The 24,848-nt window shown below is 31.0% G+C and overlaps 2 protein-coding genes across 6 annotated transcripts; both read right to left on the minus strand.

Moving 5' to 3' along the window:
* Nucleotides 1-1,610: 1,610 nt before the first annotated feature.
* Nucleotides 1,611-12,070, minus strand: LOC105198414 (inactive ubiquitin carboxyl-terminal hydrolase MINDY-4B). Of its 2 annotated transcripts, none has more exons than XM_011165113.3 (10): nucleotides 11,893-12,070; nucleotides 6,899-6,984; nucleotides 6,565-6,770; nucleotides 5,866-6,073; nucleotides 4,906-4,971; nucleotides 3,714-3,784; nucleotides 3,425-3,575; nucleotides 2,968-3,167; nucleotides 2,458-2,610; nucleotides 1,611-2,051 (listed from the first exon to the last, which is right to left on the minus strand). In XM_011165113.3, exons 1-10 carry the CDS (start codon nucleotides 12,017-12,019, stop codon nucleotides 2,006-2,008), a joined length of 1,314 nt encoding a protein of 437 aa, XP_011163415.1. In that variant the 5' UTR covers nucleotides 12,020-12,070; the 3' UTR covers nucleotides 1,611-2,005. The 2 variants fall into 2 exon arrangements, with proteins under 2 accessions (XP_011163415.1, XP_025991754.1); XM_026135969.2 differs by lacking the exon at nucleotides 11,893-12,070 and adding an exon at nucleotides 7,056-7,922.
* Nucleotides 12,071-12,284: 214 nt separating this feature from the next.
* Nucleotides 12,285-24,371, minus strand: LOC105198415 (DNA repair protein complementing XP-C cells homolog). Of its 4 annotated transcripts, none has more exons than XR_005575327.1 (7): nucleotides 24,197-24,371; nucleotides 22,438-24,130; nucleotides 22,117-22,322; nucleotides 21,676-21,940; nucleotides 21,404-21,572; nucleotides 17,349-17,504; nucleotides 12,285-12,419 (listed from the first exon to the last, which is right to left on the minus strand). XR_005575327.1 is itself a non-coding variant. In XM_011165115.3 (6 exons), the coding sequence occupies exons 2-6, from the start codon at nucleotides 24,115-24,117 to the stop codon at nucleotides 20,842-20,844; spliced, it is 2,676 nt and encodes an 891-aa protein (XP_011163417.2). In that variant the 5' UTR covers nucleotides 24,118-24,130; nucleotides 24,197-24,371; the 3' UTR covers nucleotides 19,777-20,841. The 4 variants fall into 4 exon arrangements, 1 of the variants encoding a protein (XP_011163417.2); XR_005575326.1 differs by lacking the exon at nucleotides 12,285-12,419 and adding an exon at nucleotides 12,787-14,819; XR_005575325.1 differs by lacking the exon at nucleotides 12,285-12,419 and adding an exon at nucleotides 12,787-15,845.
* Between the last annotated feature and the right edge of the window lie 477 nt (nucleotides 24,372-24,848).

Below are 24,848 nucleotides of genomic sequence, written 5' to 3' on the forward strand. Positions count from 1 at the left end.
ATGAATGTAAAGATAATTAAAAATTGGCTTAATTATTAATTAAGTATTAATTATTATTAATTAAGTATTTATTAATTAGTAACAATTAGTTTATAAGCATCTGCTGAGGAGAGGAGGGGGAAGAGGGACCAGGGAGAATTTTTAGAATTTTTACTTGATAGTGGAAGATAGACGAAATGACATGATGATAATAATAATTTTGATTTACATTTATCTTGAGAATATGAATTATTCGCAGGTATGTCTAATAGAAGTTAGCTGTACTTTAATAATTCAATATAATGATCGAAATAATGAATAATAATCTAAATTGCGGCTTTCCGACCCGACGTCGTTTACAACGTTTTTCACATCAACTTCTCTTTATCTTCTTAACTTTAATCACGTAACGAATACGAGATAGACGGTACAGCGAGCTGTAATGACAAGTAACGAATCACATAATCGAGAAACGGCTGACAAATTGCATAAGAACGCAATTTTTTTCGGCAATACGCGTAGCGTCTCGTTCCCCTTGGCGGTTTATACACGATTTAATGTCGTGAGAAGTGGCCGAGGGCAAGTGGAACGGCGCGCCGCGGTCGCGCGGGACTCGCGCGGGTATCGCGACGACGACGTCCCTCGCGGATCATCGGTCTGTGAAATTGCAGGCGTACCTCCTCGTACCTCCCCGTACCCCCCATGGGAAAAATGACTTTTATTATGCACGGTTCTTGCAGTTAATAAACATCGGCCCGATCTTAAGTTCTTTCCACTTTGAACCAGTTTCTGCTATTGTCCGCGATTTATGCAGAATGACTCGCTAACGGTGCGTCCATTGGCCGACACAATCGAGACACGCGATTTATCAAGCAGTTTTCGAAAGTGCTCAATTATTGTAAACGTTTCCAAACGGCCATTATAACACAAATAAAGATTTATGATCGTTTTTTGCTCGATTTTACGAAATAGTCATGCCAATTGATTGTTAAAAATATTCTTATTGCTCTTTGCGACTTTATTAATATCTACGTTTACAAAATAACGTTTTCACCTTTGTTACGTTTTTACAGAGTCATTTAAAAAAAATTGTTTCCATTACTCTTATTAGAATGATATACTTACTGCATTGGAAGTCTTGACATATTCCGGGAAAAATATTTTTCCGAGCAAAATTGTTAATAGCATTGATCTGAATAAATCAAAATCTCTTATATTCTTGCAGTCGACACATTGCGTCGTGATTGTATGCACATGAGTCAAAGAAGACATATCGTTTCTCACGCGATCGCGGGAAAAGTTTGTTCAGTGACTGAACGGTATATTTGAGTGGCCTCTCTTTCTAAGAATGATTTAGTAATGAATTCAGATATTGATTATCGTATTCGTTTCGTACATCATGCGTGTGTGATCTTATACATAATCTGATAAAATGTAGAACTTTTCAAAATAAGAGGGCATTACAATTTTCTAAAAAAGGTCAAGTATTTATCGTAGACAAATGTGAAATTAATTGCCATATTATATATATAAGATTTTTATTGAGATCAATATTATTAACAATTTTGCTAAAAAAAAATAGACACATATATTCTCCTAAAATATAAAACTTGATAAAAAGAATAAAAGCATTGCGATTTCCTAAGTATTTATTGTAGACAAGTACGATATTAAATGTAACAATTACAGGAACATATTCTTTTCTTACATTACATAGTTTAGTACCAGATAATGATCCATTAACACAGCCATTTATTGGCAATTAAAATGTTTCACAAAAGCTTCTTGGCCATTATACAAATGCCTACTGTACTACGAAAGCGCCGGAAGAATTTTCTCACACATTTAAAGTTATGGAATGTCTGATATTGCGACACATATAATTTCTACTTATATCGTTAAAGATAATTAGAAGCCTGGGATAAGCGTGCGTAGCGATAAGCGCTGATCGATTAGCATCACGCGGAATCACGGATACACGGGCTAACACGGAAGAGCGGGTCTGGTCGTCATCCTTTCGTTCACCTCACATCACCGGCGTTCCGTTCCATTGTATGACGGCATCCTGCCACCTTTGGTGCAGCGTGGAACAATAAGTGGAAGAGGTGATACCTTGAATTTTGCTCTGCTTACGGGTAACGCCCGAGCGATTTCGCGGATATCGCATGATCATTTTGTAATCGAGAAAACAATAGAGATCTTAGATCTTTTCCGCGCACTAAAAAGCTTTTGCATTTAATGGACGAAGCAAATAAACATTTTCAAATTAAATTGTTGTTATTCTATTGTTCATGGAATATATGTAAATTTTTAAGAATTATTCGTTAAAGCGGTAAAAGTCATTCATTGAAAGAACACACGTTTTTATACGTAGAGCCATTGCAAATATAAAATTTTTGTAAAAGTGAGAAGATTAAAATTGATTTAAAATTCATTACTATTTGTTAAATTTGTTATTATTTGTTAAATAATACTAACTTGGATCGAATAAGTTTTTCTAACGGTGTCGCGGCGATATCCGCGGTTTCCTTTGTTGCAGCAGCATCTGATCCCCCGGAAGCCTCGTTTGCCCTAGTATCCACTGTCAACGTAGCGTGACTGCCACCGCAGGTGAAATATTGTATCTCGAACCTTTTAACATATACGGAATGGGCGATATTTCTTTAAGACTGTCCAGGAAAAAGTCGTACACTATTTATGTGTCTGTGTTTACAAGTCAGGAGTGAATTCTGAACTACGAGTTCAATCACATATATTTTCTTTATACATATAATCAATATAATAGCTTTTATTGCATATACGTAATTTGTGAATAAAAAAATTGACTACCTCCATTTTATATAAGGCTTATAATATATGTTACATAAAAAAAATATAATTATTATTGTGATAATAACAGTACTAATAACAAAGATTAATAAATTATTATTGAAATAAAAAAATTAAGGCAAACAAAAAATCGAGTTAATTAAATTATGTAATATATACCGCCGTTCTGCATGATAATTCCTCAGCAGTTCTCGATTCGTGTTGAAGAGTACGCCATAATGACCGAGACAAAGGGACACCCATATCGGTAGACTAGGTGTCTTTAATCGAGAACCCGGCTGTTTGCTTATATTGTTATCGCCTTCGTGCACTAAGAACCCCACTTCGCTTCTCATAAGAACGCCCCATTGCGGTACAGCCTTATTTCACATTAATTACATTAAATCAACATTGAATAAATAATTTTTTTCTAATTAAGCTAAATTTATATTAAAGCATCTATACACACTCTACCTTCAAAGTATATTAATAATTTTTTTTGTTCAAAAAATCTATGATACATGCAGAAATCAATATCAATGTTCATAAAAGATATAATATAGTTTATATATCACAATAAACGTAATTATATATGTAAATTTGTAAAATATATAAAACTATATTATTACTGACTTACATATGTATTTTCATCACCAACATGAAGCACCCCGTTGTGAAGATGCGGTGAAGCACGACCAGTTAAAACGATCATGATAATACTGATCGGGCCTTCTTCCGGACATCCACTGAGGATCGCTGCCTTCGGGTCTTCTAAATCATTTTGAATTCTGAAATACGTATTTAAAAATATATTAATTAAAGTAACTTATATTTGATTGTCCTAATTCTTGATTGAGGTAATCGTTATTCATCCTTTTTTTCAACTTAAAATACAATAAAAAATATGCAGAAAAAAGATATCTTACTTTGAAAAGCCTCTTGAAAGTACTGCGCTATATAAAAGTAATTTCGCTCCAGGGCCGCCTTCATCGTGAAACTAGAGTAAAAAAATAATGATTATGACAAACTTTAATTAACTTTAAATAAAATAATTTTATATTTTATTTTGGAAGAAAGGAATTTATGTTATGTTGGTGGTGTGGGATTGTGATGGATGAAATTAAGATTTGAATTTGATATAGAAGCTATATACCTTCTTTAGTTATAAAGTCCAATTACGAGCATTTCCAGAAAGAAATTTGAGAGGTTCAAAAATTTTTTATATTTTTTTATATTTTTATATAATTTTGTAATTTTGTAAATTTCATTACATAAGTTTTTTTGTTTTATTTATTATTTCTTTTTTCTTTTTATTTAACCTTCCGAAGGCAATCTGAATTATTTTTTTGGCATAAACGCAATTTTACTCTTTTTCATTGCTCAAAATTTAATTTTTAAGAATAAAGGTTTTAACACTTGAATTAAACAATTATTTAATAATGTAGAAAAGATGTTATATTAACTCTCAATTTTTTTAGCTTTTTTAAAAGTCTAAAATAGTAAACAAATATTTGAGTAACAAATGAAAAAATGTTTCTCTAAATTTTTTAAAGTTTTCTTAGAAAAATAATTATAAATATTTTATATGTAAATGTATAATAATAATAACAATAGCAATATTAAAGAAAATTATTAAATTAACTAGCAATTTAATTTGTACAACTGTACTGTAACAGTTGCGTTTAAAGTCTGACGAATACAAAATTAGTATTGAGTAATAAGATCTGCTTTCGACTGGTTAGTTGTTTTTTCTTAATTCAAATATGCTGTTACACTTCTCAGTTATAATAAATTATTGCATTCTTAAAGAATTATATATTTCTATTTAATAATTATTTTGTCTATATTTTCTTCAGGAACAAAAATTAGTTACGATTTTTACAAACTCTAATATTTTCTCCATTGAATATCAGAAATAGAAATATTTTAAGCTGTAAAGTACCTAAAGAAGCAGCTTATAAACAATAAAAAATTGCTGTTTTGTTTATGTAATATCAAAATCGATAAATTCTTCTCCCCTCCTTATTAAAAGAACCTTAGATACGCCTATGATAATGTCTGTGCAGTGTCTGACATTCAATTTGTCGAGGACTTTAGTTTCCTTATGTAAATACTCACCAAGTATAAGTACCTCTTGACAAATATCTCAAGATCCTCCAAGGAATTGAACTCGAAAAGGTGCAGCTAGAATACAAAGCAATCTTTTACAAGGAGTGCACTTGAATCTGATAACGTCGTAGAAAATGGATTGTCAGCGTACAAAGATATATCGCGCAATCTTGAAATAATTCTCTAACACACTTGGTAGAATACCGTCGCTATAATTTGAGACATATTCCGTTTCGTCGTAAATTAATTAAACGAGAAAGCTTAGATTTCACTGTGCTACCCGTTAATGTGATGGAAATAAAGTGGACGCATCAGTGCATAACTAAATTGTTTCACTCAACGAGAATGTTCCTTACAAACTTATCTTTTTAAAGTATAAATTTTTTATTCAACTTCTATTTTTATTTATTTAATGCAAGAAGTATACATTATTTGTAATTAAAAAACAATTAAGAAAAATATTAAAATAATAAGTTGGATATTAGAAATATGAATAATACAAGAAATAAGAGAAAGATTCGTTTCTCGATCAAAGCGAATCTTGATGCTAAATTTTTATATCAATCAAACATATTTTTTAAATATATAAACTGCGTGCTGAAATATTGATTGAATTTAAAACACAATTGCAGTAAGTTCTTTACAGTTTTTGATTAAGATACTTATAACATTATTAAGCAAATTAATTTAAGTATTATTTATAGCTTCAGTTTACAATTGCGTTTTAAATCTGACAAATATTTTGGCAATCAGTTTACAGAACTAAAAAATATATTAATAATTGATATAAAAAGATTAAGTACCAAGATTTGCTTCGACCAAGAAACGGCATTTTTTTTATTTCTCAAATATATTAAAATTAGCAAAATTGCTGATAAATTTGGTTTAATTTAAAATAAAATAAATATAAAATAAAGTTAAATTTTATTTGATTTCTTAATACGGAAAATTAGAAAAGGAAAAACATACCGTTTCTGTTAATCCATCTTGAAAATAATGCACACTGTGTTGAAGATACGGTGTATCTTGCGGTAAAGCTACTATGGCCTTTGGCACATTGTTGGTGACGGCATTTGGATATGTAGACACGGAAAAGCCACCTGCACAACGCCAGATAATCTCTGATATTGCAGAAATCAGCACTTCAATCTGTCGATCGTATGTAGGTTTCAACAAGCTATAATTATAAAAAAATTTTTTTTTATAATGGTGTTACAGACAATAATTCTTATCTAATATTTTGGTTACAGTTTTTGTATTAATGTCTTATTCAAAGATATTTAAACTTTTTCTTGTAATTTGGTTAAATTTATAAATACATTTAAATATAATTATAATAAATTAAAAAAATTAAACTTTATAGTTAGATTTAACATTAGATAGATAACGATAATATTATAGTAATTTAGATATTATTATAGTAAATATATTAATAATAATGCGATTGTTGTATATCATGTAAATTATAAAAAATTTTATAGCAGTAAAAATATTTTGGTAATGATAAATATTGCTATTAATTATTTGATATTTATAAATATTATTTATTGTTATTTTGTTACTTATTATTTATTATTACATTCTGATCGACAAAAATGTCGTGTGCACACACGGCAATAAAACAATATAGTACATCCTGTTTATATGTACGAGTATAAAGATACTTACGTTTCAGGATCCTGCCTGTTGCACTTGAACAAAAAATGTTTCAGCATGACAGCTTGAACTGCGGTGACGAGGCTTCTCGTTGTGTTTTTGGGCGTTCTCAATCCAAATGCTAAATTTTGTCCATATGGTCGTAAGGTTAATCCGGTTCTTGCCCATTCAACCTTAGGTGGACTTGCGCAGGAACCAAAGACCAATGTCCTCAAAGCCTACACAATGGCAGGAAATCATAATGATTAAATTTTATAAATTAAACGAAAATTTTAAAAAATTTTATATGCAAATCAATAATTTTTAAAAAATTTTATTTCAAAAGTTATCTATTTCTCAAAAGCACCATGCACGTTTCTTCTTCGATGGGTTGTCCGCCGACAACGGGTACTTTTGGTAGGGCTCTCGTATTACGTGGATAGAGTATCCTTTCTGAAACACAACCCACAGAAGATATTAGTTTTCAAATAAAACAGAGCTTAAAAATAAGCGTCTTTTTACACCTGAATAAAGCTCGTCGGGTTCGGCCATAAGAGCAGCGCATCGGGCAGCTCGAGTCGACAGCAACATCTTTGAAATATTATTTTTCTTGATGTTACAATATCAAGAGTATCGAAAGTATCAACAATATTGAGAGTATCGGTTGAGTTTCGATTAGTTTAAAATATTATATTACATTATATGCACAAATATTAATTCAATTTGATGCAAATGCTTTATAAATTATCTTTTATCCCCTTTGCTGTTAGTTTTTAAATAACAAGCACACATAACACAAATATTCCTCTTTATGTAATGATTATAATTTTATAATCTATGTCGTAATTTCTTCAATTTACTTTATTCAACAATACTACTTTTTTGTTTTTCGCAATATACGCGGCGCGAGTGTTAAAGTGCGAGAAACGATTTCGCCAACGAGGGTGATCCTCAGGGGATTCCGCAGCCAGTTGTCACCCACTGGTACTACGCCGGCAGAATATCGGATATCAATTGAGATCGTGCCGGAATCCGCACGTTCCTTTATATAGGATCTGATATGCGGCGCTTATGCGTGCAGGAATCTCGCGAAATACGTCGCGCCGAAGCGTTCAGAGCGATCGCGCACGGAAGGTGTCAATTCGAACGTCCGAAAAGAGACACGCCAGCTGTGAACGATAGACATGCCCTACTAATGTCTATTTGTCATGTCGCACTCCTAACTGGAATTTGACCGTGGTGAGTGTGGCCATTGGCGTAATCGAATTATCTGAAGGTCCATCATTAAGGGACAAGAAGAAACGAAAAGAAAAGGACAATACAAAATAGAAAGAAAAAGTATAACATAGAATGTAAGTAGGAAAAAAAAGAAAGAAGGATATAACAAAAACAGACATAAACAGAATAATAATTTAAAAAAGAAGAAAATAAAAAAAGAAATAAAAAAAGAAATAAAAAATAAAAAATAAAAAAGAGAAATAAACAAAGGAAGACTATAGAAATGTAAAAATAAAAATAAGTAAAAAAAGAAGAAAGAAAAAAGTATAAAAATTTGCATTTTTTAAGCACAGAATTAAGCACTTTTTTTGCTACATTTAAGTGTTATATTCTTCTTATTTAACATAAGCATATGTTGTTGCATGTTATTACTGATGTTATCAAGTTTAAAAGATAAAAAATAAAATCAAGATTGGTAAAAGTTAAAGGATCATTTAAAGTTTTTCTGCTGAGGTAAACGAGAGATAATTAAAACTAGTTACGCCGTTGCATGTAACAGTGCTAGATGTAACCGTGGCCAAAGTTAACTAAGTTCCTGTGTTTCCTGTATTTGAATTGGCGAGTGCTTTAGGAGACGATGAAGTTTAACACGATTGTGTTTATACACATACGCTCGGGTCTTTAGACTTCTCGCGTGTACGTCGGATATAACAACGGCAAGCATACAGGGATAAGATAGGGTAAATTTGGGGAGCAAGGTTCTTGTTTTCTCGGAACAGTTTGGATAGCTGATCGATTATTATAGCGGGACCTTGGCGAAACTGACAGAAAATTAATAAATGAATGTATAAGAATGCCAATCGTACAAAGTTTTCGATCAAATTAGCTACATACGCTATATTTATTGCCTTAAGGTAAAGCTTGAAACTGACATAAAAGCGTAATTATTATTTTGATAGTCGTGTAATTAAAAGAGGATAATAAGAGAAGAGAAAATTAAAGTCTATTAGGACTTCGCTTTTACAAATTTTCAAGAGTTTTCAATATAAAAATAATTTATAAAAATTTTACATTTATAAAACTTTATATGTGTATCGATTTTGGAAAGATAAATTATTCTGTTCTGTTCCGTTCAATATTTTTTTACATTCTGCCAAAAAACTACATTTTAATAATTAAACTTTTTATTCCGCTTATCTATATTCTTACTTCTTTTTGTATTCACTTTTAACGTTTCTCGATTCGTATTACTTTATTTATTACATTTTTTACTTAAACTGATTAAAATTGATATAGTTATAAATCATTTTTATGTTAAAAAATATTATTTTAAGGAAAAAAATTTTTGAAAAAAATTTTTATTTTCTGAAGCAGTGACAGCAAAACTATCTTTCTTCGTGCTAGCATATGCGTGATAATAAAAAATTCCCCGTGTTTATTCTATCCATTTTATTTTATAGATAGACGTCGTAAAAGCGTCACCTGACTGAATACCGAGAAGATCACGAGGATAAGGCAACAGAAGCTGCTTTAATCGACCATTTTCAAACGTGAAGACATATATATACAATATTATTCGACTCGGCCTTTCGACTATCTTCTAGCTCGAAAGTGATCGCGTGTTCGCGTGCAATCAAGATATCGGATTACGAATTCGCGCCGGAACGGCCATCTGCATTCGGCGATTGCACACCCCGATATATCGCGCCCCTAATTTACATTTGCGAGGCGCCTCTCGAGGAGGCATACCTATCGATCTATTCGACCATTTACGTTCCTGCAGTGTACACGTTTGTACGTTCCATAGAATTAGACTTTGCGTTGGTTTCATCCTTACCCTGTGTTCTATTTTCTTAACGAGGCAAACGAGCTCGCATTAAAGGAAGAGGCAAACTTATAATGAAGATGAATTTTACATACACGCACACGTGGTGCGCGCGTGCGCACACATATTTTGATGAGACCTTTTAGGATAAAGTGAAAAACAATGTTAATGAATTTTATATCGTATATTTAGCTGAACTATTTTTTATAATAATAAATGTTCACCTAAGTTTGGTCAAATTTTTATCATTTCTTCTCAATCAACAAATAATGCTTTTTAAATATTTAAAAAACGTAATAAGGAATATGTATTTATAAAACATTTAGAAAACATTGTCTATTAATTGTGTTGTTGCTGATAAATTTTTTTATGAAGTTATTGTAAAATGTAAGAAGATTAATATTTAATATTAATATAGATTTTTTAATAACGTTTATTATTAGAGCATGTTGCAAGATAAATTAAAAAAATAATTTAAGAGAAAATTACAACATAAGAATATCCTTTACGTATAAAAGATTATTTTTTGTTATATGTATGGATAATAATGTTAACGAAAAATTATTAATTGTAAGTAAAATACTTTTGAAATTTTAAGTAAGTTATTTCGCATTTTGTTCGCAAGAAAATTTGTATAGAACTATAAGAATAATGGTGCTTCTAAGAGTATGTTTGCGAAGACGAAGAGAATAGATTTAACCGGATATGAAGAGATATAAGGTAAGCACTCCTAATATGAAACATGAGGCCTTGTAGTTTCTTAGCTTATAAGTGTTAAAACTTAACGGCAACAAATTTTGCGCAACGATAAAAAACTGAACTAGTAAAACTGTCAGTGTTGAGCAATTGGTTATTTGTTAAAGTTTTAAAAAATTTTGTTAGAAGTTTTTTATAATACGTAAATTAACAAAGTCTTTTAAATTCATAATAAATTATTTCATAAAATGTATTATTGAATTTAAATTTGGCATAATATTTATATACTTTGGGTTAATAAATGAAATATTCTTCAAGCCATTTTTTTGACATAGTCCCATAAGTATTTTATTATGAGTTATGTTTCTATGTAAGTCCTTTCATGTTCTTATTATAAGACATGTTTAACAAGGGTCTTATATTGGAACTTTTTGAATAATAAAATAAAATTGTTATAGTATTATTATTGCTTTGATCTTTTATTTTTCTTCATAAGTTTTTCTCCGTCTTTCTGCAAGACGAAAAAAATAGCACAAAAAACTTATACAATCTGTCATTGCAAGGAAAGGCAAAATGAGTTATAAGAAAGTAGCAAAGAAATTCTCGGTGGACTTATAAATGTCGGAATAAAGACTAACTTTTGTTGATGTTAATTTTGTATGTACTACTTAAAAGAAAAAAGAACGTAATTTTTTAAAAGTCTTATAAAAAGCACAATTTTTCAAAATGATTAATAAAATATTTTGTTATTAAAAAAATTAATATCAACTATAATTAAAAGATGAATGAATTTCTAATATTTTCTTATTCTTTCGTATTTTCTTCTTTTCCAAAATCAAGTTATGAAATTGTAAATAAATTGTCTTATATTTGAAGCGTTAATATTCGTTTAAAACTAAAATTTACTTAAAACTGAATAATTGCTTTCCACACTTTGATATCATTTACAGCTGAGAAAATGTTTAATGGATGAAAAATACGCGGGTAATACTTCGCCTCTGAAGTAATCGCTATTTTCCTTTCATACATTGTTAAATTTGAGTTCGTGATTGATTTGCACAAATGAGGGTTATTGCAATAGCGATGGAAAGAGAAAGTTAATGTAGTCGATTAATAATTTAATTCAGCGCAGAATATTAACTTACTATTGGAAGATTACTTTACAACTTAAATTTCTCCACACATACATGGAATTGACTTCAATATATGTGTTAGATTAGACTGAAAAGTATAAGAATTTCTTAATCTATTTTTGTGAAATAAGTGAAATTTTTCTATCTCTAGTAATTTAAATTATTAATATAACTAATATAATTTAAACTTTATATCTTTAGATTAATTATACCTTAGTTCTTACAATATAATATTATGTCATTTATCTTACTGCAAGAAAAAAGTAAAACTTGAGTAGAGAAAAGCTTTTAAGTTTTTAAAACAATATACAAAATTTTTCTTTTACTAATTATTTGCCGAATCAAGTATAATTAAATATCTTTAAATATATGATGTAGAATATAATCGCGGGCTGTATTATAAAATTATGGCAACTGTAATATACAATAAATAAAAAATATGTTTTTCTGACTTAAATATTTTTCTTTATTATTTAAAGATTTCGTTACCTCTATCCCGAAGATACGGTGGTAATTTCTCCTTTCGCATCTCCTTGCAGTGTCGCTTGTCGCAGGTGGATGTTACATTTACCACAGCGGCTGCCTTCTTCTCTTCCATCACGTCGGGTTCGGCCATTTCTGGAGCTTACTTATTTTTATTCAAGACAAATTTAGGTACGCGATAGTCTAAAGAACCACCATCGTAGGCAGACAGAATGCTGAACACCACCGTAGTTATTCTTTTATGCCAACAATCACATGTTGAGCTCGTTCATCGACATGTTTCTTCGTTCCGGAAGATGTATATATCTTCTTCCGCTTCATGCGTCAGATTTATGATCCACAGCCTGACGCAGCTCGGCGGCCCATAAAATTCCATTCGTCTCCATTCAGCGATCGTTCCTTAACCGACATGACTTCCGCAAAAACGCGTCGATTCACTCGCCGCGATGATCCCGCGTTTTCTCATTTTGCCCGCCGAGAACGGAATGCAGGAAAAATAACGTGCCTTGCCTGCAGTTTCTCCCGGTAGCTCTCTGGCAATCAATGCTAGGCTTTAACGTCCGCGCTTAAAAGTTGAAATACGCGAACTTCTTCTGTACGTAATATCTTCTGTACGTAACTTCGGTAATCTTTAAGCTCTCGGTGATTAAAATGCCCTTACGCATTAGTCGGAGGCTAAATTTTAAAGCTACTTCGTGCAAATGTATTGTGTTGTAACAGTTAATGGCTTTATTTTACTTATTTTGAAATCATTACCCTTGTAGTACTCAATAATTAATTAGAATAATTATTTAAAAGATACTGCCTTTTCTGTAATAATTTTAAATTTTTAATTAAAAACATTTATATCTTGTATATTTTTATTTTAAGCGTGTTACATTGAAATAATATACAAGTATATTAGTTTGCATATGCGTATATTTTATAAACACGTTCTTTAGTTTTAATTAATAATGCAAGAAAATAAAATTACGTTTATTCATTAGACACTCGTTTATACGTGTGGTGCATTCACGTATATCGAATCTAATCACATCGAGTACCACGGATGTCTGTGGAGGTAACGATGCTGTTTGTACTTTCATTGACTTGCGATAACTGACAGACTGCCGTCAGACGTGCGGCGAGAAATAATAACCCTAACTAACACCCCCGGAGCTGACTCAGCTTAGCACGCCGCGCGAGCACCCTACACAGGGTGGTTCAAAAAGAAAACACAACAATTTCGTAGATTAAATTGTTGCATCGATCATTTTACACGTCATGCTTGTTAATCACCATTAAAAACTTTCAATCCAAAAGTGATCTATTCGTGCAAGATGTTACCTTTTTTTAAAAAAAGCTTCCACTCGAGTTATCAGTGTCTAATATTTTTTTATGCCTATACAATTGTCAGTTATGCTATAAATTTAGATTTGATTTCTGAACGTTCAAATAGTTCACAAATTTTAATAATTTTTCATCAAATAGTTATGAGGCTTCAAATCGTTTGAATAACAAAGTTCTTTAAGAAGATTAATCAATACACAGTTAAATTACTTACTAAAATTTTGAAATGTACGAAAAAAGTCAATATATTCTTGTATATAAATCAAAATATTGAAAATATTCTTTGACAGACTGTAAAGAGATGGCTTGTAACGGATGGATCGCGGGTAAAGGAAATTGTTCGTCTAATTGTTACACGTGTACTGATAGCTTCGACGTGCCCGAATCAGGCTTTTATACCTGCGTAGCACCTGGCACATATCTACTACTCTACATCTACCCACTACTCTACATCTAAGCTATTGTATTCGGCACAGATGTGCGAAGTACGAATCGTCTTATCTTATAGATCTATCGGAGCTGCGCATCTTTGCATGTGTTTCGTGCTATTCCCGTGCCGGTTACTTTTATAGACAATCGGAAATGAAGTTGCACTCAGAAATGAATTTAATCAAATCATGACGTAAAAGAAATTGAAACGCTTTTTCACGATTAGGAAAAATACGACTGCTTGATTGTTATAGCAATACTCCAGAAATAGTTCCGTTAATTTCAACGTCGCAAGGTAAAATGATGTTTATAATCTTTAGTTGTTACATCTTGTTTTGGCAATAATTTGGCAAAGCGTTAATTAAAACCTAAACGTCTATACAAGAAAATTATTGCAACATTTTGGAACATTATAATTAATAAATTAATTATGATGTAATTTGTGTTATCTAATATATTAATGAAATCATATAAATTTTAATAAACATTTAACAAACTCATTATTGTAGTATTTAAGCTTCAGTATTCGTGTTTCTTATCAGTTAGGAAGTCTTAATTCTAGCTCTCCACACTTATTTTTCGTTATCTTCCTCTCCACTTATGGTTTTATGGAACTCTTTAACTTTGACATGTTTAACTTTCATACGCTTAATTTTGATGCTCTCTGAACAGAGAGCATATTTTTTAGCTTATAATGTATGAAATTGGTACCTCAGAGTCTGATAGAGAGGGTGATAAACGAGAACTAATTCAAAAATATTGTACTGTCAAGTAATTATAGGTTTTGCAAAAACATTTGCAAAAATTCGCAAAAATGAGTACTCTGGATGGTTAAAGATTTTTTTGAACCTCAGTCCTAGTCTTCAAATTATATTATAAAAAAGTTACAGCAATGTAAAAAATTGCATAAGATTATATCCATATATGGAAAGTTAGGGTTAAGATATTTCGAACTTTTTGCAATTTTTCATGGTATGCAGAAGAAAGCCGTTCGATCATAAGCAACAGTTACCTTCACCATCGAGAAGAACTATTTATAACTGACCGGAATGACGTGCGTGTTTCCTTATATGATTCTTCCGCTCCATATACGACTAACGCGTAATGCGCGTATTTAATCCTTTCCCGCATTAAAATTTCCGTTATAATTAGATTGTTTGAAATAGAGACGCATCCTAAACAAACATAAAAAAAATTTGATAAATAATTATTGTTATAAAATAATCAGATGAGATATCATCAAAATTTAATTAGAAATATTGTTTAAAAATTTTACAAAGTCTAAAATAATTATAAGGACCATAAAGAAATAGCATCAAGAATGGCACCATCATTTTTAAAATATATACAAATATAGTTGACAAATTGTCAATTTATAAATCTGTTACATAATATTGTTCTAAAAATTTAGCTATTTTATAATAGTTATTTTATAATAAAAATATAGCTGCATTAAATTTTTAACTTCAAATTATTTCAGAAATCTTGAATCACACACAATTAAAATAATACTTTCAGAATTTCCTACATAATATGACATCAGAGTTGAAAGATATTGATCAGATTATCATCTTCCGATTTTCCGCTCGATCGAGAGATTCAATTAACCGATTTGGCTGGCCGAATCATAATACACAGAGGATAACAAGGAAACCGAAGAATCTCTAAAATTGATTTCCTCGCCGTTCTCGTGGTCGAAACAAATCGAACTTCTTACTCATCTCTAATTGCCAATTTCCTGATCATCCTTCGCGCGAGTCCGCGAACGCGAGTCTAAGTTCAAGTTCACGTTCTGAAATAGACGTGCACACCCCGCGTGCCTTATACACGAGAATGCACCAAGGTGCTGATGCAATTGTCTGCATATGTGTATAGTGTCTACCTATACATATGTGATGCCGCCGGTGCGAATATGAAATTGGACAGCTAAAACCGTGTGGTGTAGTACCAGGAGCCGTGCAATGTATGCATACGTGCGAGTGCACCGGAACGAAGGAGAGGTGAGCTTAATGATCGATCAACTCTACACGGTTTACGCCAGGCGAGGCGAAAATCATATATCTCGCTCGGATGATCGATTGTTGACGTTCGTCTGAGAAAATGGAAAACTTTCATCATACGAAGGCGAACGTCTGCTTCTTTCTCATATTGTGTAATGTTGCTGAAGCTCGTGAAGTTCCAAGTACACGTCTTACTTAAACCTTACAAAATAGAACAGAATAACATAGACTGTAATTATAACATTTATTATCGTGACATATGGTGTCTCTCGTGACTAATCGTCAGCTAATATTATTCTAGAAATGCTTAGAAATTTTAGTTTTAATGGATTATTTGACGAACTTTGGAATTTTTGAATTCTGCTATTTTTTAGAAAAAATTTCAAGAGAAAAAGTAAATGTCCAAAAAGAGCCTATTTTTAAAAGAAGAATAAAATTAATTTAGGGACGTAAGTATTTTACAAAATTGATGAAATCAAATATAACAAAGAAATTTTGCTTTAATTTATTTTCTATGTTTATACAAATATAATGTAAAAGTTTTTATAATTTGTATTCTTTGATACAGAAACAGCGAATTATTTGGCGCTTTTATGTAATTTATAAATTAGAGCATTATATACATACGTAATATATTTTTTTATTTTTTTTCAATAATTTGATATGATAATGATTCATCAGATAAAATTATTCAAAAGCTATAGCGCTGCAAAATAAAGTTAAAATATTGAAAAACACTAATTTTTAATTTCAAATAATTTAGAAAAAAATCTTTTAAAGCAAGCTCTTTAAGTTTTAATACGGTAAAAAAAAATGCAAATTTTTTAATTTTTATTTTGAATTTAAAGTAAATAAAATCATGTTTACTGTGTATTATAAATAAAGTTATAACTTTATTTATAATCATGCACATATTTAACAATGATTTTTCGGAATATCAAATTTTTTATGTAAATATTTATTTTTTAACTTCAAAATTAAAGTTTACAAAAAAAGAGAAAACATTTATTTTTGATTAGCTTAAAAACATATTCAAAATCTTTTAAAGATTATTTTTCAATTTTTTAAGAAACGCAAAAAAAGTTGCAAGTATTCCAAACTTATAAATAATTTATATGTCAAAAATGTGTATGAAAATGTAATGATTCTCAATGAAATTGTGTACAACGTACGTGGCGTTAGACGCCTTTAAGAAACAGCGCTTCCATTCGCTTAATTCGTTTAGTATGTTACACCCCTGTTTTGATTAGAGACAAAGAGACATTAAATTTACCATTGTAATTAATGTAATCATTATATTCCATTTCTTTTATCATGGAATTTTGAGTATTACATGAAAAATTATTATAAATCTATCTTTAATTTTTCTTGTAATTTAAAAACAAACTCTTTATATACACAAAATAGAATGCAACAAATTTGATAATATTTTTCACTTTAATTATGTATGCAGGTTTAATTTATTTTCTTTTTCATTTTTAAAATTAATAAATAGTATGAGAATGTACCATACAGTTAAAAAAAGCATTCTCTGGTAAATTGGAAAATAGTTTAATATAATTCTCAGAACATTTATGTCTTACAGCTAAAAATATCGTAATGAACGCAATTGATGCGTATAAATTTTGTTTAAAATAGAAGAAAAATTTCATCTTTTATAAATTTTGAAGTATAAGTTCAATCTATGTCAAGGAAACTTTTTACCTTATAATTGATCGTTTTATCCTGTTCCAAACTTTTACTGGCTGGAAACAAGTGCAAGCAACGCCGTTGACTCGTGATATTCTTGATTATACAATATTGAGATGCAAATATCGAGACCGGAGCGACAGTTTCAGTCCAGGTATTTTCGCACTTCCACTGTAAAGAATGGTCTTATTACAAGGAAGAAATCTAAATCCAGGCTAAACCAGTTTCCAGGATGGCTTTCGTGATTCGAGCTAATAGAAGCTCCACCTAGGGCGAGTGCATGCCTATCTAACAAAAATACTCCAATTATTCGAGAACACTGTCTTTGGCACACTTCCATGGAAATTGCATAAGTTAGCCTTTACCGTCCCGCAGTCTTATTACGTATGCATATAAACGAATTGTGCTTTCCAGATTAAACCAACGCGATCTTGAGGAAATCATCACTTTGATAAACACGTTTTAACTTTAAAACTGTTTACCTTGAAATCATATGCTTTTTAGTCTTGTGACAAATTTCTTGAAATTATTAACAATATAGATGTGACTTTCCTTTGTATATTCATCGTATGTTTCTCTTTTATTGAAACTAGAATAATTATTATACGCTTATTATTGTTGTTTATTAAAAAGAATATATAAAATTTGTCAATAAATAACAAAATATTTTTACAAAAGCTGTCGTTTTGTCAAATTTCAATTTCTTTTTACTTAGTTCTACATAGAATTTACTTGTCAGTTCTTAAACAGTTCTAAATAGTCTGACGTTAGACATAATTTTTGAACAAGAAGTTTTGGTTTCTTTATTTTTGATGTCAAAAGCAGCTATCGTATCTACGCTCTTTGTTAGTAATTAGTGTGTAACACGCGAGAAAGTAGCATTTTTTACTTAAAAAATGTTAAAATACTATTAAAATAATAATACAAATAATAATGCAAAATTTGATATTAATAAATTTTTATGTCCTTCTAAAAAATTAACTAAAAAACACTTTTGTTTCAAAGCAGAATATCCCTTTAAATATTCGAATCTGGGCAGCAATTGTGTAACTTTTATCCTAGGGCGAAAACGTGAAAAGTGAGAAATTTCTCCATTAACTTTAATGGTAAAATTTTTCACTTTTCACATTTCCGCCCTAGGGTAAAAGTTACATGATCGCTATTCTAATTCGAAGTTTTGCAAGCGAATGAGTTCGCAGGTTCCAATAAATGTATGACTGTTAAGCGTGTGTTGAAAATTTAAAAGAAATTTGAAGAGAAAAATGACCGAATGAGACGCTTACATTAAAACACCATTAAAATCTTTACATTAAAACATTAAGGCCCGTATTCAGAATGCGGTTATAAACATGATAGCATGCTTTTTTTGCCATTCTATTTTTGTTGTACGTATACATCTAATGGACATTCTAAAAATAGAACGATAAAAGAAAACGCGCTAATGCTCTTCTAAATGCATTCTGAATACAAGTCTAAAGTCGATGTTACAGTCGTAAATAATTTTCAATCTTTGATTGAAAGAAAAAAATGAGTGAATAAATCTGTAATTAATTACGGTTTTAATTAAAGATTGAAAATTATTTACGACTACGTATACCAGCTTAAATGTCTTCACTTTTTAGCTTTTACGAGAAAAAGCAAGGTTTTTTTTTTTTCATTCATAGTTTCACCAATTGCATTATGCGCAAATGCAACTTTGCTTCAGAAAAGTTGCATTTTTGCATAATGCGATTGATCAATCAACGAGTTAAGAAAATTTCTTTAAAATGTCATTTTCAAAGAACAAAATATGAACAATAAATGTTACGACAGGAAAGCGAATCAACACATTTAAATTCAAAATTTAAACTTAAAATATGAACATAACATGCTGGCCATTTATCTCTTCGTGAACGAAATGAGCGATTCGCAATTTGTCGGGCGTTTTCACGGTAGCCACGTCGTATGTAATGAGCTGCGAATTTTCGACCGCGCAGATATTCAGAAATCCAGATAACTTTTCCACATCAAAGCCGTTAATCTCAAAGCGTATGATATAATACTGCCAAGTAATCATCTGGTAACTTGGTAGAACAGAACAGAAATTAATATTCGCGGCTAGCTCCAGCGGTCAAGCCAATAGAGCATAACGTGTGACGAATTTGTTTCACGGCGCAAAGATTTAGCACGCAAATAAGGTGATATTTCAATGATGTCTTATTGACATTATATGTCATTAAGATATTTTTAAAACGTCATTTGATGTCATCTTGTTTACTAGATACTGAAAAAAAGAAGGAAAAAAAAGAAAAAAAATTCGAGATACGAGAAAGGCGACATAAATAAGAGTGAACAAAGTACTTGTGTTATTTGTAGTGGTGGTGGGAGAAGAAGAAAATCATCCCTTGATGCGTTTGGGACGAGAGATTATAAAAAATTCAAGGTATCCCAAGAGATTCAAATATGGCAGTCTAATCGGTATATTTCCGCGTGTGAATCATAGTTACATTATTTCATAAAGAATTTCCAGTTTTTGATTGCAGAAAAATGGAAATAGATAATAGAGATATATCTAGATAATTCTTTTTTCTCTAAGTTGTTCATTAGCGTCGCAGTGTCGATGCGATATTGGTGAGAAATTGTTGCACGCGTCTAATAAGCAAAATAAAAATTAATATCTATGGTCAGGATGAGAAAGTTTAGACTCAGCGAGTGCTTTCAAAACAGCATACGTCGATTATTGATTTCTTTTTTCGGAGGACGCCAACAACGGAATTCAGAGATCTGAAAGATATTCGAATAATGTTAAATTTAAATAATAGTGGACACAAGATATTTAGTTGCACGAAAGTGAAATACGATTGTTTTTCAGTCCTGCGGAAAACCTGGGTAATCTGGCCGACGATATATAACGCATCAGTTACGTGGTTCGCAATCTATTAAAGACAATATGTGAGATTGGAAATAAATGAGTAAAATGTAAATTGATATTACAAATATTTCAGCGGAATTATCAAACCGTTGATAAATAATAATGTAAAATGATATCAATAATAAACATCACAGTGGCGGAAATTAAATATTCAGATATTTTCCTTTTGCACAAATGTGGTATTATAAAACTCGGTACGAATATAAATATGTAGGTATTTAAATAATATTGTACATTTGTCGTTACAATACATGGAGTTTGAAAAACATCACGTACGACTGCATTGTATTTTATTTTATAAAAATAATTTAATTCACACAAAAAATTCACAGCGTTATAAAATTATACGTAATACTTGAACGATAAAATATCAACGTAATATTATGAAGTATGTAATGGAGTTTTATACAACATTATATGAAGTATCGAAGAACTTGTTTCTTAACAATAAGTATTAATTTTAAAGATTATATTTAATCTAAAAACTTTACTCTCTCTCTCTCTCTCTCAGGATATATATTTCCAAATTAATGTACATATAAACAATAATACGTATACACTGTCGTATATACGTGAATAACATGTACATATATGGATTTATTGAGTTTTGGGTTTCTTTATGGCGCCTTTTTGTGATTTTAAACGTTTGTTTGACTGCTCCGTCTTCGAGTCCTCCTTAAATTCATATTTTTTCAAAAGTTTTTCCCTAATCAGTACACCCCTAATAAGTTTTCTCCAATTGGCATAAATTTTTTTCTTCTTTCTCTCGGCGGCCCGTTTAACTGCCTCGATTTGTTCTGTTTCCCAAGCTTCTCGTAATGTGTCCTCATATTCGGCGCACACAACATAGCCCTCCATAGCTGGCAAAGCGCCCCTACTACCAAAATTGAAACCCACTACAGCAGTCGCACAGTCTATGTTCAATTTCCGTGCGATGCGATTTAATCCTGGGACTATAAGGATTCATTTATCATTGAATATGCATTAGAGATATGTATTGCAATATTGCAACACTCGGTTCTTCGATTTTGCATATTAAAATAGAAATTCTTTTAGCATTTTTTCTAATTTTTTACACTTTTTTATTTTGTTATCCAATGTGAAAATAAAATGAAATGTAAGAGATATCTTATTGTTAATATGAAAGATATATACTTACGGTTTATATGCACTGTGCCTTTGGGAAGCATACATTTTTTAAACAAATCCACATTTCCATATTCATTTCGAGGTACCTTACCATCTTTAGCCTCTGGGGGAATGTAATCCATCGTTTGCCATTCTCCGAATAGTTCCAATGCCGAGTCTTTAAGTCTCATACCTGAAAGCTGCAAAATTTTTCTTAAATTTTTCATATAAAAAATTTCATAAAATGAGAAACACATTCTTTAATTTCATGAAATTCTAAGGTATTATTTTTATCAATTTTACCTTGTCATACTTGGGAAGAGCTTTAACTATTTTGTAAGGTTCTTGCTTTGGTTTAACTACCCGAGCTTTCTTTAACCAAGTCTCTCGCGAGCGCAGCGTATATACGCAATACCGCGAGTAAATAGCTTCGCCCGTTTTCAAATGTCCTAATGGTACACAATCTGGTGGGTATAGGGCTTCGTATTTAAGTAGGTGCCTGACGAGAACATATAACGGATGCCCTTTGCATTCGCTAACGGTTTTAGGTAACGGCTGCTCCAGTTCCCTGTGACAACAGTATATATATACACAACTTTGTTATATTTCAATTTCCTTTTGATATCATTGCAATTATGTCAAAATAAACAGGAATGAGTAGAATTAAATAAGTAGAATTTTAATGAATAATAAATAGAATTTCAAATATATGTAAATAGAAAAAAGGAGAAAATTAGAAATTACTTTTGTAATAGTAATTCATCTTCCTGTTTAGACATAGCCGTCTCCCTTTCTTGCCAATAACTTAAAGTCTCAATCCACCATTTCTCATCAATACGCTGCTTACGTGTGACAGAAATCCACTGTGGACAGTAGCGTCTTGTGACGTCCCTTACTAATCCTTCTGAATTATAAGCTATCACATATAATACTGGTTTACTTGCCTTTTTCTGAAACGTTATTGTACAATAAGTTTCATAAAAAAACCTGTTTATTCACAAAACAATTATAAGAGTTATTTTATAATTACAGAACTGTCATTTGTTATTTTCTCAAATTACTTACATATATTTCAGTCACACAATCTACGTTTCCATCTAAAACATTTACACATATCCAACTTGCTTTAGATTCCACATATACTTCTGCCCATACATCTCGTCGTTTTTTCAATTTGTCATCAGTTTCTTCGTCATCTGTCGACACTTGGTTATTTTCTTCATTCTTTTTTTCAGACTTGATAACTGTTTTATTACTGTATTTTCTTTTCGATTTATTAGATTGTACTTTTTCTTCTTCTTCAGAACTCGAACTACTACTTCGTGACCGTCTCTTAGAATTTCTCGTTTTAGGTTGATTTTCTGAAATAATTTCGGCAGTGTTCTGTTTGGTGGAAGTAGATGCTTTATGAGATCTTAAGCGCCTTGGGGATGGCCCAGACTCTACTTTTTTTGGACTTGTAGAAGCTGCCTCTGTATTTTTGGATGTAGAGGCATTATTTAGTGTGGATATACTGTTATTCAACTTGTCATGGTTTTTCTTATCATATGAATACTTGGAACGGAGAATCTCTGCTGCCTTTCTCTTTGCCTCTTCATTAGCGTTTCTTCGCGCAGTTTCGTCATTCTGAATTGCGCTCTTATTTTTGATACCTTTCTTTGAAATCACATTTTTACCTTTCTTAGAGGATGTTTTCTTCGTTTTTGTTTCTTTTGTTTCTTCTTTAACTTTATCTTCTTTCTTCGTTTCTTTTGTTTCTTCTTTAACTTTATCTTCTTTTTTCGTTGTGTTTTTTTTAGGCAGTAATTCATTATAAGTTTTTACAAGTGGTGGATTAAGAGATACTATCAAACGACAATGTAAACCAATACTTCTCAGTATTGCCACATACAGTATTACTAATTCTCTGTAATTGTAAATTTTTTTCTCCACAATTTTTTTCAATAATGTTTCCTTATTTATAATGACTTCATCATCACTAGATTCTATTGTAAATATATTTCTAAACCATTTTGTAAATTTTGTCAAATATTCCAAACTAAAGCTATCTTTTGGATAATTTTTTGTTGAGATAAGAGACAGAGTAGTTGCCATTATCTCAGGATCGTTCGCAAGATGATTCAAGTGAAATCCATATGTCAACCAACAAAGTCTAGCTGCTTTCTCTATAATAATCTGATTAGTTTTCAATTTCTTTCGCAAAAGCGCAGCCAGATCCGACTCCTTCTTGTTGACCGTTTTTTTTTTGAAAATCATACTTGTGCCTGGTAATGTTATTTTTACACCTTCCTTAGGTATAGCATAGTCCTCAGGACGTTTAACATCCTCTTTCTCCTCCTCGTCGTCCGTGTCTTCGTCATCCTCATGGCACGCATGTGCCCCGCTTTCCCCTTGAAGCAAAATAGCGTTTATTTCGTCGGATATATTCTTCTTTTTCGGTGTCTTAACTTCTTTGACGGCCAGCGTTTTATCATCTTTGGAGAAGTTTTGCTGAGGATTCTCATCATTGACAGTCTTCTGTGAGGCTTCGAGATTCTTGACCACTTCGGAAAACAGTTCGATGTCATTGTTCTCAGACACAGTCGCGAAATCTTCATCGTCACTGCTCTCATCTTTAAATGTGTTTACTAGGTTAGGCTTCGTTACTGGCTTTATTGAGAAGAAATTCGCTGTCAGTTCGTCCTTCGGTGTGATACCGGCGAAATCGTTGCTGCTGTCGGAACTGTCACTATCGGAATCATTCATATTGAGCGTATTTCTGCAAAATACAAATCTCTTTAATCTACCGCCATTTGTGACCGTTTGTTATTATGACAAAATTTACCTGTTACAGCTTTTTAAAACTGATTTATCTTATAACGTAATTTAGCGAAGAGTGTGATTGGTGTGATTGTCTTGTACAAAGTCGTTACAGTTTATATTACCTAAATAAATTTTGATAAACTTGTAGACAACAATGTGAGAACACACTGCACGTGTACGACAAGAGACGCGAGAATTCATTGTTATGAAACAGAGATCAAACTATTCTTATTATCTTCAAATGATACATCAGTTTACTAGTTTATCAACAATAGTTAATATAACGTGCGATTTGTGTTTTATTTTGTTTTACAATTTTTGGCTCAAAATAAAATTTTTGATAAACAATTTGATAAGGTAAGATTTTTTTTTAGAAAAGAAGGATTGATATTAGAGGAAGCAAAGGGGTAGAATACTATACTATTTTGTTTTTCAAAAATAACTGAATAAATATAACGCGACACGATTCTTATCAAAACCAGTTTAAATTATTATAACCATAGAATTCTTTTAGTCACTCTATGGGTAAAAGTTTATCAGGTATATAGAACGAATGTAATTTACAAATTTATTAAAGAGGGAAAAGAGATCTGTTTGTGAAATACCTATAGTAAGGCGGCGTCGTGGAATACTAATAAAATTATAATGTGACAGAAGGCATTTTTAATTATAAA

The sequence above is a fragment of the Solenopsis invicta genome, chromosome 8 (assembly GCF_016802725.1).
Source record: "Solenopsis invicta isolate M01_SB chromosome 8, UNIL_Sinv_3.0, whole genome shotgun sequence".
Lineage (NCBI taxonomy): Eukaryota > Metazoa > Arthropoda > Insecta > Hymenoptera > Formicidae > Solenopsis > Solenopsis invicta.